Consider the following 17,797-nt stretch of genomic DNA (forward strand, 5'->3'; position numbering starts at 1 on the left):
GGTCTTCAGTGATGCTGCGACAAGGAACAATTACCACAATCGATGGCATTTGAGTTGGGTCACTCATATCTTTTTAAGAGGACAAAGTTCTCATAAATAATAGCGTTGCCAAAACCAGTAGGTAGCACAGCCAGAAATTTCCTGATAGCAGAGCTTTGACTGCAAGCTGCTCTTGTTTGGGTTCAATCTTATGCATTTGAAGGGATAAATAATCAAAATCTACCACAAAAGCCATATCATGCTTATATTTTCCCAGGGGAGATCAAAACACAATCTGACAAGATTGCTGGTGCAATGAGAAATTATGAACGCCTCGGCCACAGAAAAACGTGCAGTCCCCACATCTCGCTCTATTCCCATTCTCCCCTCAGTTTGCTTGCGTGAATAAAGGGGGTGGTTCAACTGACTGGGGGTGGTTCAAAGGACTGCTAGCAGTCTACCACAAGGCCATCTTAACCCATTGACTTCTGAACCTCCTCCCATTGACAAGTAAAATCGTCTGGAGTTAAGTCTACTACCAGGAGTCATTGGGTTAATGGGGACATGTAGCTTTAGAGTTGATGCAGAGGTTGTGAACCCATTGACAGGGTTTGTACGGGTCATGGAAAACCTGGAAAGTCATGGAATTTAAGAATTTCATTTTCCAGGCCTGGAAAGTCAAGGAGTTTTATGGTCGGTCAAGGAAAGTCATGAAAATTATAATTATAACTGGTAGATTAATCATTGCTGCTGTCAAAGCAAGGATAAAATTAAATAAAGACAGTTTCCATCAAACAAAAGACCTTGTTAATTTATTCAAATTTGAAGTGAGTTATGTCAGAAAATGTCCTAAAATAAGGACCTGTAGGTTATGGAAAGCTAGAAAAGGTGGTGGAAAAAGTTATGGAATTTGAAGAGCTTAAGACAGTACAAACCCTGATTGACTCCTGAACTGCTACCATTGATGACTAAAATCGTCTGGCGTTGGACATAGTAAAATCTGTTAAGTCCCGCCACCAGAAGTCAGGGGGTTAACGTGAACAAGTATACATGTACATGTAGAATGTCCTTTGCTCAATGCTCCTTTTTTATCACACTGCAAAATGCTGGTCCGGGAATGAATTGAGCCATCACAGTAAAAATTGCCAGTCATTCAGCCTTTTCAAGAAGACACTGAAATCTTTACCTTAATATTTGTTGTGAACTTTGTTTCTAATTTATGCATTGTTGGAAATTTTCATGATTAATATCAGTATGCAAATGTAACTTAATAGTAGTAAATTAGTTCTGGAAAACCCTTAAGGGAGAAACTAATAAATTGTATTGTATTTTATTGCTGCATTCTTCATTCTGAATACCAGTATCTTGGATAGAGAGGTATGCAGGCTTGAACATGGGATCAAGGAATGCATTTACATCAGGTTCCTAAAACCTGACTTGAACCAAGATGGGGGAAGATAAATATTATTCTCTAGACGTGACTCCTGAGTCAACCATCCCAAATGTCGAGTATGCAGTGAACGATGAAACTAGCTCTAATGTTCTGCTTTCTTAAGTGTGTATGTTTCAAGTTAAGATTACCTAAAACTACTCTTATAATTACTGTTTGTTCAATAAAGCTAACAAAACATGTTTTTATCAGCTGAGGAAAGAGAAAGTTGACCTGGAGAATACATTGGAGCAAGAGCAAGAGTTGCTGGTCAACCGATTGTGGAAAAGAATGGACAGATTGGAAGCAGAGAAGAGGTTTCTTACTGATATTTAGCGATAATGATCACTGTATTTTAAAAGTGACACTGTGATAAAAAAATCACTTCCTTTTTTCGTTAGATTTTAAATGTATTTTTGCTTAACACCCGACTGTCAGAATTTTGAGCTTTGATTTTTATCCAAATGCTGCTTACTTTGAGTGTAAGTTTTGGATTTCATGGTCCACTGTTACTCATGTTCAAAACTGATTGATTCGACCTCGGATGGTTGGATTTAGGGAAAAGTGACATCATTATTTCATTCAGGTTAGCTTAAATTGCAGCGTGTAAATGCAGCATATTATACATGCGAAGCCTGAAACTCCTGTGCCGCATATTAATTCAGCCGCATTCACATGCATTGCATTCTTAAACTAGTGAGTCTTTGATGTCATTCTTTCCTCGATCCAGCTCTATCAAGATTTTAAAATTAGTAATGGTGGACCATTAAATGAAACAATTCTGGTTAAAAAAAGCAGGTGTCTTTTTGAATTCAAGGCTTAAAATTTGGGTTACATAGTGTTTAGTTAAAGTTTGTTGTGAAATCCAAAGAAAAAGGAGAATATTATTATTGATTTTTTGGTCAGAGCAGCACTTTAGTCTTGAGCATATCTATCTGAGCACTGAAAATCAAATCACGTGGAATCCAATCACATTCATGAGTTTTTATGAGAGGGGAGTACTCAGAGCAAAATGTCTGGGAGCAGAGTAGAGAACCACATTTAAAAAAAAAATAATAATATTCATGATGTTGAGTGCGAATCAAACCTACCCTGGATGATGTCTATCTTTTAGATTTCTTTGTACTGTTTAATAATGTTCAGGAGATTTTTATCGGGTGTTACAGTGTGACTGGGAAAACGTGAACACCTAAGACATAAAACCGCAAACTGAAGAATGGTTACAATACAGGTATTTGTGACAGCACCACATGATCGGCGCCAGTGATTTTCCATTTAATTCAATATTTATCCAGGGGCATCCAATTTAGCAGAGCTAGTTTAAATGGAGCCCTGATTGGTGAAAGGACATACACTGTATACATGCACTGGCCTGTTTCTTTATGAATAGTCTCAAACACAAATTTAATGAATTACATGTACCTGGAAAATCTAAACCCGGCACAATTTTGCTGCGCAAACCACAGTTAACACTCCACTGTGGTTTAGCGTGTGGATTTCGGACGTATTATTGGACACAAAGAACATTCCTGACATACATGTGTGTAAAATTTTTTTCTGCTGCTCTCCTTTTTTTTGCTGCTCATTTTGTTCTGCTGCTCAATTTCCTACTTTTATTTACTGCTCACTTTTTTTGAACAGCCGTAAAAAGTGGTGAGCAGCAGGAAAAAAAAGGGTATCTTGAAAACAAAGACCCCAAGACCCCTGAGACCCTAAGACTTGAAAATGAAGGAAGTAACCCAAAACCTTCAATTTGGCTAACCCTAGGTCTAACTAAAAGTTGGTTTTTAAGCCTAGGGTTAGCCAAAAAATGAAGCGAGAAAAAAAAAACAGAAAAATTCGAGTGACCGGCAAAAGAAAAATTGAGCTGCAGGAAAAAATGAGTGGCAAAAAAAAAAAAGTGAGTGGCAGAAATAAAAGGAGCGGCGAACAAAATCAAGATTAAAAAAAGAGAGAAGAGACACTTGTCTCTTATGAAAAAGCAGAGAGGAAATAGATGTCCCTTTAAAAAGCACCATGGGTTTAAGATCCTATAAAACTCAACCTGTGAGTTTATTCAACGGCTTCAAAAACATTCCGCGAAAAGCACGTACCTCAGGTGTCTGAACAAAGGTTCAAATGGGCCATTTCTGAGTTGCTGTTTGTCTCAGTTTCGAAGTGAGTCTTGATGCTCAACTATTGTAAGGGAAATGAGTTTGATTTGCATAAGAACAAAATGCAACTCATTTCCATTTGAGTGGTTGTGCATCAGGACTCGTTTTAAACTGAGGCATGCAGCAACTTGGAAATGGGCTATTGCTGGTTTTCACTGTCACGTAACGAAAAAATAAAATCAAAACTATTGCATAAAAACAGTCAAGAATTGGTGATATTATAGGAGATTAATAGCTTATCTACTTTGCCGAGTCTCAGGTCTTTGCGATGTATCGTACTCAAGTTAGCCGTCAAAATGTTTTACACAGATTTATAGAGCTCAGTATGGAAACGCCATAGTTGTGTCCTGGAGAGGGACACAGTAATGGCGGCCGGAAATCAATCAAAACATCTGGAATTCAATTCTGCTATAAAAATCGACCCGTTCGCCCTTTTGAGCTAGCAGATATTCACATTAACACTTTTCACAATACCACAACAGTTTAGATTTCTAAAAATCACTGAATGAGTAATTTTTTTCAAGCATACTTCACACATTCTCTAGGCCATCTTGATATCCTGTGGCGTGAAAACACTGAATTTCAAAATGCCCTACTATAAAAACGAAGTTTGCTATCGAACTGAAAACCTTCAAAAGGAAATATATTTAGCATGTTTAATGACCAAAGAAAGCTAAAAACTCCGGGGCTCAGTGATTTTACATTTTAGAATATTGATGACGTCACGTGAAAACCAAGAATTGTGAGAGGAGAAAATTAGCTTAGAGATGTCTTGTTAGTATGCTTCAGACAAAGAATTCTAATTAGGACTAGTTTGTCAGTTTTTAAAGCTTAGACACGTAAGGTTTTATCAGCTTGATCTGATGGGCTGTTTTGTTCATTAAGTATTTATGTTTTTGAAGTATTTTAAGTAAAACATTACATGTGTTATGATCATATTTTTTTCTCTCTTTGGTGTGTGTGGCATTATAACTTTTGTCATCTGGCAGTTTCATGTTGCTTGTGCTGTGATAGAGCTTTAGCTAGAACTTCTATCAGAAGGTCATAGCTTCTGCTGTTCCAGAGCTCCATTTTCTCATAGATTGCCCAACATTGATTTGAACAGTTCATTAATTTGTGGCCTCCCAATTCTACCCAGTAATTTATGTGTAATTAATTATTGATCAAAGCTTTGTTCCCAAATAGGATGTTGCAAGAGAAACTAGAAGAGCCGATGTCTGAGCCACCATCCCCCAGACACTTCCGGGATGGAGAAGATGCTGTTGGTGATTTGGCATCACATATCACATCACTGAGGGAAGAAATCAGAAGATTAAGACAGCAGCTGGCCCAGTCTGAGGCAGATTGTAAGTATGATAAAAGGAATTTTCTGGGAGCAAAGTAATCTTCAGTGACTTTTGAAACCCAAAAGTTACTTGAATTTACATTATTCGGCAGCTTCTGCAGGTACCGGAGCACAAATTATGTAAAACAAAAGAAACAAAGACAGATAACAAAATAATCCTGAGAGACCAAAAACACAATGCTTTCTGGTACCTGCAGAAAGCCCCCATTATTCTGCTTAAACCTTTCATATCTTAAGGACAATCCAACGATACCGAGCACGGTAAACTTAATGAATGCAAGATAGTTGCATTCAATTTAGTTTCTCTTAATTACGTTCGGCTCCAAAACTAGTTGGCACTAGACATTTCTGATCAATTGCAAGGCGGCAGTCACAAAATTATCCCCACCCCCTCTTTCTCTGGTTGATGTTGAATTTGTAGGGCATTCTGTTGCACCACCCCCAGCATCTTTACAAAAGAAAGTTGATGAAAGTGTTCCAACTTTTCTGATGAAGATTGTTTCTTACAGTAACATTACTTGCATAATTTACACGCATAACAAAATAAGGGACTGTTTTTAATTGCTTTAGATTGCGAGAAGATGACAGCCTATGCAAAGGAAGAGAGACACATCAAAGAAGAGAACATCAGACTGCAGAGGAAACTTCTGCGAGAAATGGAAAGAAGAGAAGCGCTCAGTCGGCAGCTGTCAGAGAGCGAGTCAAGTCTTGAGATGGATGATGAAAGGTAGGTACAGTACTAACAATACGGGAATCTACTTGAGCTTTTTGTAATCAACGATAGGTTCCAGTGATCACCGAACAGATTTCAAGACGTTCCGAAGATTGCCAAATGGAAACAGATTTTTTTATATCTCCAAGCGGTGTCAGGAACGTTTCTGTGATCAGTGAAAGGCTCTTGAAAATTTTCTTACTTCTGAGAGGATGCTGACTTCATTCTATTTTAAAGTGGTACTATGATCAAAAAATCATTTCCTTTTTTTCTTCAGATTTTGAAAGCGTGTTTGCTTGACACCTAACTGGCAAAATTTTGAGCTTTGAGTTTTTTCCAAAGGCTGTTTATTTTGAGTGTAAGTTTTGGATTTCACGGCCCGCCATTACTCAGTTCAAAACTGGCCGATTGGACCTCAGAGGGTTGGATCTAGAGAAAATGACGTCATTTACTCACTAGCTTAAAATTTCAGCGAGTAAACGCAATTTATTACATATGCAAAACACGGGTTTAAAAGTCTGAAAGCCCGAAACTCCCGTGCTGCATATTAATTCGGCCGCGTATACACGCATTGCATTCTTAAACTAGTGAGTCTTTGACGTCATTTTCTCTTCGACCCAGCTCTCTCAAGATTCCAGAGTTAGTAATGGTGGACCAATAAATAAGAAAATTCCAGTTAAAATAAACAGGTGTCTCTTTAAAATCAGAACTTAAAACTTGGGTCAGTTAGTGTTTAGTTAACATAGTTTTGAAATCCAAAGAAAAAAAAGAAATGTTTTTTTGGTCGTAGTACCACTTTAATGTTTACTGCGAAAGTATGTCATCTTTTAGTTGATCTCAAAAAAGGTGAAATCAAATCAACAAGTAGATTCCATGTTTCCGTGTGTCTGTTCAGTAACAGATCACAGATGACATCATATTGTGGTAAGAACATAAACCCGAGTGTGCTACTAATGTGCTTACCACATTTTGACGTCTTCTGTCGCATATTACTGAACAGATGTAATGTAACATGGAATCAGCTATGTATGCATCTGTCCTGTAATAGATCCTTGGTGACAACCAATCAAACTGTGCATTATTGAGCCTACTATATAATTATGCATAGAGCTTTCTCCTGTGTTAACAGGTGGAATATTTGTTTTTTGTAACATTACATGATTGATTGACTTTTCACTAAAAGGTTCTTTTGAAATGCAAAATAGTTTCATGAGAAAACGTTGTCATCTTGCCCTCTTTACATCACTGTTGTTTCTTAGCTTTCAAAGTGGAAACCTGTGTATTGGACCCAGTGTTTTCTCTTTCTTGTAGGCACTTCAACGAGATGACCTCTCACGGTACTTCACATCGAGACCGTACCTCATCCAGCCCCCTTCCTCTTGGTGCCAACAGGCCCATATCACCAGGCCATGGCTTCACACCGCCATCACCACGCATGCCCAGGTATCCTTCCAATGAGAAGCTGAGTGGGTCCCATTCCTCTGCGAGTTCATCGCCTCCCACTCAGTCTGTCCAGGTAGGGTTTTTGCTGCCAAAAATATTTTCGCTGGAAAGGAGGCTTGAATTGTTTCAAATGAACCATGATACTATGAATTCCAAGCCTCCAAGTCTCTTCAACCGTCTTTTGCCGGGGGCAGGTAGCAATTGACCTAACCAACCCACTTGATGTGAAATCTAGTGTCGCACTCCTTGCGCTTCGGAAACTTGCCCCGCTATGTAAAACAAAACTGTAGCATAAGAATTTTTGTGTCATCAGTAAGATTTGATGTTAAGCAATGGCAGACACCATGCTGGAGGACAAACACTTGGATTGCTTTTGGCATATTTTTAATGGCGTCCAAATGCATAGAATTTCTTTTAAATAGGTTTAAAGTTTCACAAGTAGTCTCACTTTTAAGGAGAAGTTCACTCCAAAATGACAATCTTGAAATAGCTTCATAACCTTGTGAAATCCTTGTTAAAAATACACATATGCTGGCCACCATCTTGGATTATTTGTAAAGTAAAGTAAAGTACCGGTAAAGTAAAGCAACCATATTTTATTAACATTGATAACTCGTAACAGTAATTCAACTGACAAACCAGAGGTCGACGGTGCGCTCATTTTACTCCCCCCCCTCTCCATCAGTGCTCCATCTTACTGGTATTTGAAGTTAATTAAGCTACACTGAAAGGAAAGAAGTCAAAACAAGGACGTGAGACCCGGGGATCGAACTCAGGACCTCTTGCACAAAGGCTGTGCACTAACCGACTGTGCCAGCCTTGCCCCTGATGTCCTTGAGCTCAACCTGAAGTTTTTTGGGAAGCTTGAACACAACATAAAAATTGTGTCAGCAACATAAAAATTGCTCAAATAGGTCACACGGGACAAAACACCATTCATGTTGTTCACATTTTCCGAGAGAAAAGTAGGATCAGCTGAGCTCGTTGATGTCACGTATAATCCAAGGGTGCAGCTTGCATGTGTGTATTTTTAACAAGGATTTCACAAGGTTATAAAGCTATTTTAAGATTGAAATTTTGGTTAAAAGCTGTTCTCCTCATGAACTTTCTATGAATCGATAAAAAAAGGATTGTCCTTTAAGAGTGAACTTCTCCAGTCCTTCAATTTAAAGTACAGGCTGAAGTGGCCCCTGAGGGGTTTGCCTCTTGATGTGAATAGATACTTTAATTTCCGACCAATTACCCGTGGGTAATCTGTTAATTTTGTATTAAACACATGCCACTGCGTGTATATATAGGGAGGTGTGGGTTATAAAATTATTTTAAAATCTACTGGTAATGGTTGAGTATTTAACAGTAATTGGTAATATGACTGATCATTAAATACACTACATATACTACACACCACTTGTGTCTCACTCAACGGTTTTTCTTGCTTCACAGAGAGGACAGCGGACCTACCACTCTCCAAGTGGGTCATCTCATGGACCCAGGCCCTCCTCAGGATCTTAAAGCACACTGGTCTCAAACGAATTGTGAGATGAAATTAACTGGTGTGGAGAAGAAGATACCGTAGTATCCTTTGTCATCGTCATTGGTCTCAAAAAAGGCATTACATTAATGGCCGTTGGTTACAGATTATGTGGCTTACTTGGAAGTGATTTGGTTTGGTCATACAGTTGCTTTAAGACTGATTTCTTGATTACCAAATGACCGTAATCATTGATTTTGCCTCTATGGAAAAGATGCATAATAATTCAAACTTGTTGTGCGCTATTAACAGAACAATAATAATATTATTGGATTTTAAACATAGGTAGTTGTTTTAAACTTTTTTCTGTGCTCGAAAAGATTGTTAAAACCATTCAGTCGAAATAGAAGTGAAGCACAAAAATTTAAAGGTTTATGACTTTGTGAAGAAAGGTATCTAGTAATGCCTCGTTCACACCAAACCTTGACCATGTTTTCACCCAATGACTCCCTGGGGTTCCCCATTGATGAGTAAAATCATCTGGCGTTAGACAGAGTAAAATACTGAGTCTGGCCGGTTTAGGCCGGTTTGGACGTCAAAGGGTTAAACATGTTTAGTTAAACACGCTTTTAAAGTGTTTTCCTTTTAAACCATGTACTGGGGTATATTGATATTTGTTCACTACAACTTTCCTGAATCTCTTGTAAAAGCCAGTCCTTCATTTTTCTATGACTGATTTTCATTTTGTGAAACCCAGTTAAATTAAACATGTCTTGTTGGTGTGAATGGGGTATTTACACAGTTTTTCACTTATTTAAAACTCTATGCTGTACCATGCAATTTTTTGGTTATTTTTCTTTTCATGTATTTTTCCCCCAAAACTAGGCTTATCGACTTCATTCCTGTTTTTGTGGGAGTTTGTTAAAGAATTTTCCTCAAAATTGATATTTGCAGTTTGATCATACAATGTGATGTATGTTGTTTTGCAGTGGGAAATCTTTTCTTGTGTATTTTGACTCAGTTGCTGAAATTCATTGATCTTTTGGAAACAGTTTCTCCAAATAGTTACTGAGAGAGATTAGATAAAGTAGTATCAACTGAGTTGATGAAAATAAAATTGCCCCTGGTCAGAATACATTTAGAAGTTGATGTTTGTGACAATTTGTTTTGGCTTTGGTCATAGGTTTTTCGTTGTTTTCCACTTGGAAAATCTTTAAAATAACGTTTGCAGAGATGTACTTATTTGAAAGCATTGTCTAAAGAATGTCAGCCGTTTTCGTGGTTAAAACACAAGTAGTGTGACATTTAACTCTAATTACATATTCCTTAGATTAGGTACTTACCAGAGTGTTACATATGTCCACGTGGGTATGTTTGCAGGTCATTATGCATATTCATGTAACATTAAAAGTGTCACCCTGGCAGACTATAAGCGTTAAGAGCGATTTTCATTTGAGTGTTGAAAGTAATTACAAAATTATGTTAGTTATGTATTGTACAACTCCTCCTACTGGAACATTCTTTGCCAATCCACAATACAGACAAAACAGAGTGCAATTTGCTCTCAAGCATTTTTTAAATAATTTATATGAAGTTATTTTTGTATGATTGTATACCAGTCCCAACATTTTGATTTCAATTTTTAAGAATATTTACTTGTATGAGGACACTGCAACTCAAATTATGGTGTTGAGAGCATGAGCACTAGTATGTGTTTTCCCACGCTCGGAGTCAGCTGCTTTGCATTGTGATTGGCTTGTTTGATTGTCTTATAAAGGAACTATGTCATGCATTCAACATGCTTTTGCTAGTTGGTCAGAAAGCTTTTGAAAATGTTGGCCCAATTTTTCTAAATTGTTTCTAAGAGTTGTAGCAGCTTATTAGAGATGTTTAGCATAAGGCCATGATGTATGTAAATGTCTGTTATTAGTGGACTTAGTGGAAATACCCAGGAGATTTGGGGAAAAATGAGAGAGAGTGAGGTGAGCTTTATATTTTTGAAGACAAAATGTCGAGCAAATGTCAAAAGTTGGATGTCAAAAACAATGAAACTAAAATCAACCAATTCTTCATACACCGTTTTTTTTAAGTTGCACTTAGTTATGGGGAAAAACCTCTTCGTTTTTTTTTTTTGGCCAAAGTTCCAGCACGTTTTCGATACCTTGGCTTTCCAGTGTTTTTTTAAGTTTCTGAACACGCAGCTCAAAAAATTACTTGCAAAACACGACATATCGCAAACACGATATATGCTCGAATAACTTCCTTTCAAATACAAACAGATCCCCTGGGTATTTCCGCTAAGTCCACTAATAACAGATCATTTACATACATCGTGGCCTTATGCTAAACATCTCTATTTCATCTGTTTTGAGTTGCATTCATCTTTTAAAAGTTTGTGGATTTTTTTTAGTTCGAAAAACACAGGGGCCTTAAAGCTTCCCTCTGTGTTCCCAATTAGTGCCAGTCAGTGTCTATTGATCATGTGCCCCAGCTGCCATAACCAGAATGCATTAATGGCGGCCAAAAAATTATTTTGTCTTTGTGCTAATTACACCAACTAGCCTCGATCTAAAGTAACATTTCTTTTGTATTTTGTCCGTTCTAACGAGGCTAGTGGGTCTAATTAGCACAAAGACAAAAGAAAATTTTTTTGGTTGCCATTTATGCATTCGGTCTATAAACCTGTTTTTGTCTTAACCACTTGATTGAAAACCGCTCCAAAGCTGTTAGTTGAATTTGATAGTATTCAGAAAAATGCAGTATAGCAATTTGCTGCCACTGTAAGCATTTTTAGTCACTACTCGATTTCCTAAAAACACTTGAGTATCAGTGGTTTGCAAGGAGCCTTTAGGCTACTTGGAGTTTATAAAGTCATTTGACATACTGACTTTCTTATGAAACTGGTATTGTCTTCAGATTAAGAACTAAATGTATTGGTGTATAAAATAATTATTATTGTTTTACTTAAAAATTTATTGTATCTAAATTAAAGTGAATTTAAAATGGCAATTTCTGACTGTATTTGTTGGTTAACCTGCATCAGTGAATCAAATTTCTATTGGCAAATGGAAAAGTGAAGCCTGTATTTGGTTTAGGTTTAGAACTAAGCACAGCTACTAACTACTACTTACATAACGTTATTTTGGCTAAGGACATAGATGCCAACATCCTGAACAATATGAAAAATGATTTCTCATTGCTTTTTAAGGTCAGATGAATTGTTGTTTTTTTTTTATATTGCTGTAGCCAACATAACTTTAGCACTGTCAAAAGGAGATTTTAAAGGAAAGTAAGAGTAAGTGTTGGGCAAAATTTAATAACAATCATGGAATTGAGGCACAGCCTCACTCCTGACCTTGTCATCAGACAAGAAGAGGTATTTGACAAGATGAGAAAAGAGAAAGTTTGGTTTGAGCCAGAATGCCTATTTCTAGTCAGTCACATTTCTGCTGCAAGTGTAAGAGGTAGACAACACAAAGATTTAAGTACTAAGATTCTGTCTTGCTGGCCCATTCAGTTGTTTTCACTGCGATTTGCTTTTCAACCTTCTCAACAAACTTGATAACATCATTGGCAAACAGCTCTGGCTCCTCAAAGGCAGCAAAATGTCCTCCACGAGGCATCTCAGAAAACTGTACTATATCAAGAAATATTTTGTGAGCAAAAGCTTCAGGCAACGGGAATCCCTCATGAGGAAAATCGGCAAGTCCTGTGGGAACTGTGATGGGAATCCTAGGAAAATGAATGACCACCAAAATACAGTTGAATAAAAAAAATATAGCGAAAAGAAATAGAGAGCGTGCCCATTGGATTCAGAGTTAGCTATTCAGGGCTAACTTTCTTAACGCATAGCCATTGTTTAATTTACGATGTATAACAAGTGTGGCAGTGGGAACTCAATCTCTCTTTGCTTAAATGTTCACTATCAAGAAAAAAGTCAGACTATGGTCCTTGATCAAACTGTACAACAAAATGCATGAACTGAATGTAAAAGTTATAGTCCATACATTAAGTACATACTGATTCAAATCCTTAGTTTGGAAAAAAATGTACATGTACAGGCACATGTATGTTTGTATTAGTGAAAGAATGCAGGCTGTCTCTATGTATTAAGATGAACTTAATACCAACACCTAAAAAAAGTCTTATTTGCTTCAAATTATGACTTGATATCACAGCCTAATTTTTCACAGCAACTAGAACATGTTCCTACAAAGTTAAAAAGCACTTCACAAACCTTGTCACCTTCTGAACATTTGGACTGTGCATAGCTTCATAATAAAGTCTGATTGAAGAGGTTATAGAATGAGTTACCCAGTAGATCATTAAGTTTGTTAACAGATCATCTTTGGAAAAGCAAGATTCCAGACACATCACAGTATCAGTGGTCTGACAGCCACTCCCCACAGCAAATTTCTCTAAAAGGTATGCCGCAAGACCAGCAGGTGAGTCATTGAGAGCTAAGCCCACAGAGTGTGGCCGAGTTGCTGGAAATGAAGACATTCATTCATTTATCAGATTTCTTTCAAAAACACAGGACCTGAATAACCAACAAACACTGTCCTTACATACAATACAATACAATACAATACAATACAATACATACTGAATTGACCGCTCCCCATAGGGGCTTTTCAGGGCCAATGATTCAACGAAACAACAGAACAGAACAACAACAACAACTGTTAAGAATCCCAACTGGCCTGAGGCAAACCAGTTGGCTATTTACAAGTGCAGCTGGGAAGTTGAACCAGGGATTACATGTAAATATCTCACTAAAGACTGTAAAGTTGTCTTGTAGTGTACAATAATGTTATACTGCTGCACTTGTCCTTTTTAGAAACTTCTAAAATAAAATAAAAATTAACATAAGGTGCAAACATGAAGGTCTTATTTTGTTGGCAATGCTGTAGTGACTTTGACAGCTTACTGGTAACTTTAACATCTATCTGAAAGCTGGCCTGTTAAACAATTTTTATATATTTTCATATGATACTATAACATTGCCATTAAGTGAAACAGTGTTGTAGAGTTAATCTTTGTTATAACAAATTCTCTCCAGATGGTTGAAACCGGTTTGAGCCACCTTAACCCATTGACGTCCAAACCGACCCAAACCGGCCAGTTTTTTTTTTACTCTATCTAATGCCAGACGAATTTACTCGTCAATGGGGAACCCCTGGGAGTCAATGGGTTAATACCTCACTGAAAAACTATGTCCCCGTTAGTTCATATTACCATTTCTGTTACTTTCTTTGTATTTAAAAGTTAAATAATGCATACTTTTAAATTCAACAGTGTTTCAAAATATTCTTTGTTTGACAAAGATGTGAGAGAACAGGAAACGGGATGTGCAAATTATTCAACTTATTGTGATCTTTTAAGACATCATGTAATGGCCATAATTACTCGGGCTTTCTAGGGGAAACTTCCAAGGTTTCAACTTCCCTTTTTTGCATTCAGTCACAAACTGCACTCAAACTTGTAAAGCATATGCCTGAAGTTAACCAAAGCGCATACATGGGTGCCATGGTTGTGCAATGGCTGATTCATCTTTTATGGCACATGCGTGAAGTTTAAGCCAACATGTACGTGTATATATGGCATTGAAAGAAAATAATGGCATTGTTGAAAGTAAGCATGAAGATGGTGTCTAATGTGCTCAAACCACATACAAATGCACACACGATTCACGGTAGACCCACACTAAAAGATGTTGAGTGTTTTTGGAACAGGTAAGTCTGTGAACTTTACCAAAAATCATTTTAGGAGCAAACATTTATGAGTGAACATAACGAGAATCACTGCCATCAGTCTAACCTAAATAATAATCTAACCAACATCTATACTGTATTTCTTTTCCTTTGATTTTCATGACAATTCAGGACATTAGGAACGCCTGAGTTCACACAGATATGTATCTAGTTTTACAAGAATAATAATTATGCCTTGATTAAGGATAATTAATGTGGGAGGCGCGGTGCCCTCATGGTTAGTGTGCTCGACTCCGGATCGAGTGGTTGGGGTTCGGGTCCAGGCCGGGGACATTGTGTTGTGTTCTTGGGCAAGACACTCTACTCTCACGGTGCCTCTCTCCACCCAGGTGTATAAATGGGTACTGGCGAAATGCTGGGGGTAACCCTGCGATGGACTAGCATCCCATCCAGGGGGGAGAAGAAATACTCCTAGTCGCTTCATGCTACGGAAACCGGAGATAAGCGCCAGCCTGATGGGCCTTCTGGCTCGTAAGCAGTGAAGGATAATTAACAACTATTCACAGAGTCACGAAGCACCAAGGTAAATATCCACCACTAGCCACCAACACTGAGGTGAATAGATGTTTTATACACAAAACAGTGAGATAATATAACACAAAAAGATGATTAATTTTATATGTATACAGTGTACTCATCTATTCCTGCAAATGATTACAAATTTCTCAGAAGTGAATAGCAAAGGATATTTGGAGTTTGAGTAGCCAATCGGAGTGCGCCTTCAATGCTATCCACTGTTTTTGGATATAGTTTACTAAGTATATGTAATTGCATGGGCCAGAGGGCAATTACGGATTAATTTCACATGTATTTTCAAAGTTCTCACAAAACTGCAATTGGAAACTTTGAAAATACAAGTGAAATTAACCCTTAATTGCACGACGGCACAATGTGATTTTCATGTTTTTCACTTGTATGTACCCGGTATCTATCTATCTAGCTAGCTATTTGAGAGAATAGATTCCATGTTACCGTGCATCTGTTCAGTAATAGATCACAGATGATGTCTAAATGTGGTAAGAACAAAAAAGGGGCACACGAGGCGATAGCCGAGTTTATTCTTTTAAAAGCTGAAGGTGACGTCAATTTGCGTCTGTCCTCTAATAGATCATAGGCAAGAACCAATCAAAATGTGAGAATCACTTGGGTTATTATATAACTATCAAACAATCTATCCATCTAGCTACCATCTCAAGATCAATTCTGCGTCTCCTTATGTATAGTTTACTTGATTTTATGTTCATCACCAGGTGGGTTTGGGAAGGAGGGGGATCACACAACAGAACAAACTTCAATATTGGAGTGACCACTAATATTGCAAGGCCAAACCAAAACAGTGGAAACCTTGAGAGATTTTTAGATTATTGTAACTTCAAACGTTACTTAACCCTTTGATGCCCAGGAGTCATTGATATGTAAATTCTCTTCACAGTTTCAATGAAATGTCAGTCAGATAGGTATTGAGAATGAAGATTATTATCAACTTAAGAGGTGTGATCTTGATATAACACCAAATTCTCATGAATACCCAACAAAGAAATCCTTGGTATAGTTAGGAGAAGAATGTTTCAATCATAATTTGGAATGAAAGGGAAGACTGAAAAATTTAAGCTTGGATGGGATTTTATCCCATGGCGAATGTGATACCAGTGCCTTGCTCTACCAATTGAGCTATCAAGCCAACTGCAATATGATCGTTTGCTGAGTTCATATTAATCCCTAAGAGGATGTGAACATGACAACTATACAAAAGACAAGCATAATATGAACTGTGAAAAGAAGCATTTTGAGATTTTAGATCACTGCAGATACTATGTGGTCACTCTCTTTGTAATTAGCTGTAGTGGTTTATAGTCCCACAGAATTTTATCAACAAGGGCTGGAAAAAAGAATCTTACCTCGGATTCATAATTGCCAATGCGCTAGTTATTGCACTACCCCAGTCCCCTCCCTGAAGGTAATAAGAGTCATAACCAAGGCGATTCATAAGTTTGCTAAAAACCCTTGCTGCAGCAAATGAATCAAAACCAGGTTTGTGAGGCTCTTCTGACAAACCAAATCCTGGAATGGAAGGGCAGATAATTGAAAATGCATATTCGTCTGTTGATGCTGATATTAACTTTGGGATGACTTGATAGAATTCGTAAAAGGATCCTGGCCAGCCGTGTACCATCATGATGGCGAGTTCTCGCTGGCCTTCTCTGAGTTCAGCTTGATAATGCACAAAATGGACCTCGATTCCGCTTATTTTAGTCTTGTAATGGGGATAGGTGTTTATAAAAGCCTCCTGTTTGCGCCAATCAAAGTCTGTCTTCCAATACTCAACTACAGCCTTCATGTAACCTGGGTCAATGCCATATTCCCATTCGACGCCTTCAAGATTCTCGAAGAAGTTGGTTTTAGACAACCTCTCCTTGAGATCGACAAGGATTTCGTCGGACAAACTCAAGTACATTCGGTTTATAGAAGTGTCGTCTTTGTGATCAGTTAGCTGACCCCTTCCCCACCACTGTTGCTCATCCAGTCGAGGAGTTTCAGGAATTTGATTAAGATACCGACCAAGTAACATGGGAAATACTACAATAGATACACTTACAATTACAACAAAAACAGCACAGAATGTCTTGCAGCCCATTTTGATGCACACCAAGCAGAATAGGCCTTTTGCAACTAACGATCACATGGTACAAAATCTGCCATGCTGGAGGGCAAGCTCATTAATTATTATTTTCCCACTGGGACATTAAAACAAAGCGATCTGAACCAGTCAACCTTGACTTGCCTTTGTTTTCATGTCCCAGTGGGAGAATAATAATGAGCTTGCTGGAGTTGTACCATGTGATCGTTAGTTGGAATTTCGAGCGTATTCTGCACCAAGGCCCCAGGGTATGCGAGTTTGACAACAGGAAAAAGGCCTGGGATTAAGGATATGTCACGCAACCTTATTCTTTTAAGAAGAAATCAAATTTTCGTTAAATGGACTGTTTGCTGCCGTTTACTTAAAAGTAATACCTTTTTTCACTTTCTATGATGTAGAAAATTTCACATGCCGTCATACATGCCGTCATTTCACTAGTTTTTGATCTACGTGATTGAGACGTCCTGTTGCCTCTACTTCCGGTTTCTGTCACGGTCAGAAAAGGCACGTTTAAAGAAGAATTATTTTCAAAGGATTTTCGCTTTGACTCCAAAAAGGAGTAAAGAAGGGTTCTTGGTGTGTAGACAAGGGAGGTCTTTTTGGAATTTCTCACCAAATAATTAGATGTGCGATTAAATTCCTATCAAAAGCAAAACCCACGTGTACGTGACCGAAATGGACCAAAAATTCAAAACAAGGAAACTTGTTTAAGATTTATGTCTTCTGGATAGGAAAGTGTTGAAGTGTTAATAAAGTAGAAGAAGAAGCAGAAGTCGACCGAAAACTTTTTTGTTTTTTTTTTGCCTTGGGATTTACTTATTTGTTTATTATTGCAGTTTTGTGAACCAACCAA

General features: G+C 37.7%; 2 protein-coding genes across 2 annotated transcripts in view; one reads left to right on the top strand and one right to left on the bottom strand.

Moving 5' to 3' along the window:
• Positions 1-10,756, top strand: part of LOC138003319 (coiled-coil domain-containing protein 6-like) — a 16,762-nt gene extending 6,006 nt beyond the window's left edge. The window contains exons 4-8 of the mRNA XM_068849321.1: positions 1,622-1,725; positions 4,747-4,907; positions 5,477-5,633; positions 6,930-7,134; positions 8,505-10,756. Coding sequence (XP_068705422.1) covers positions 1,622-1,725; positions 4,747-4,907; positions 5,477-5,633; positions 6,930-7,134; positions 8,505-8,573 — 696 coding nt within the window. The 3' untranslated portion in view covers positions 8,574-10,756. The remainder of the gene's footprint in view (positions 1-1,621; positions 1,726-4,746; positions 4,908-5,476; positions 5,634-6,929; positions 7,135-8,504) is intronic.
• Positions 10,757-11,828: 1,072 nt separating this feature from the next.
• LOC138004578 (epoxide hydrolase 1-like) lies at positions 11,829-17,659 on the bottom strand. The gene is made up of 4 exons (XM_068851130.1): positions 16,205-17,659; positions 15,954-16,048; positions 12,770-13,019; positions 11,829-12,264 (listed from the first exon to the last, which is right to left on the bottom strand). Exons 1-4 carry the CDS (start codon positions 16,939-16,941, stop codon positions 12,021-12,023), a joined length of 1,326 nt encoding a protein of 441 aa, XP_068707231.1. The 5' UTR covers positions 16,942-17,659; the 3' UTR covers positions 11,829-12,020.
• Between the last annotated feature and the right edge of the window lie 138 nt (positions 17,660-17,797).

Source organism: Montipora foliosa, chromosome 5, assembly GCF_036669935.1.
Source record: "Montipora foliosa isolate CH-2021 chromosome 5, ASM3666993v2, whole genome shotgun sequence".
NCBI classification, from domain to species: Eukaryota; Metazoa; Cnidaria; class Anthozoa; order Scleractinia; family Acroporidae; genus Montipora; species Montipora foliosa.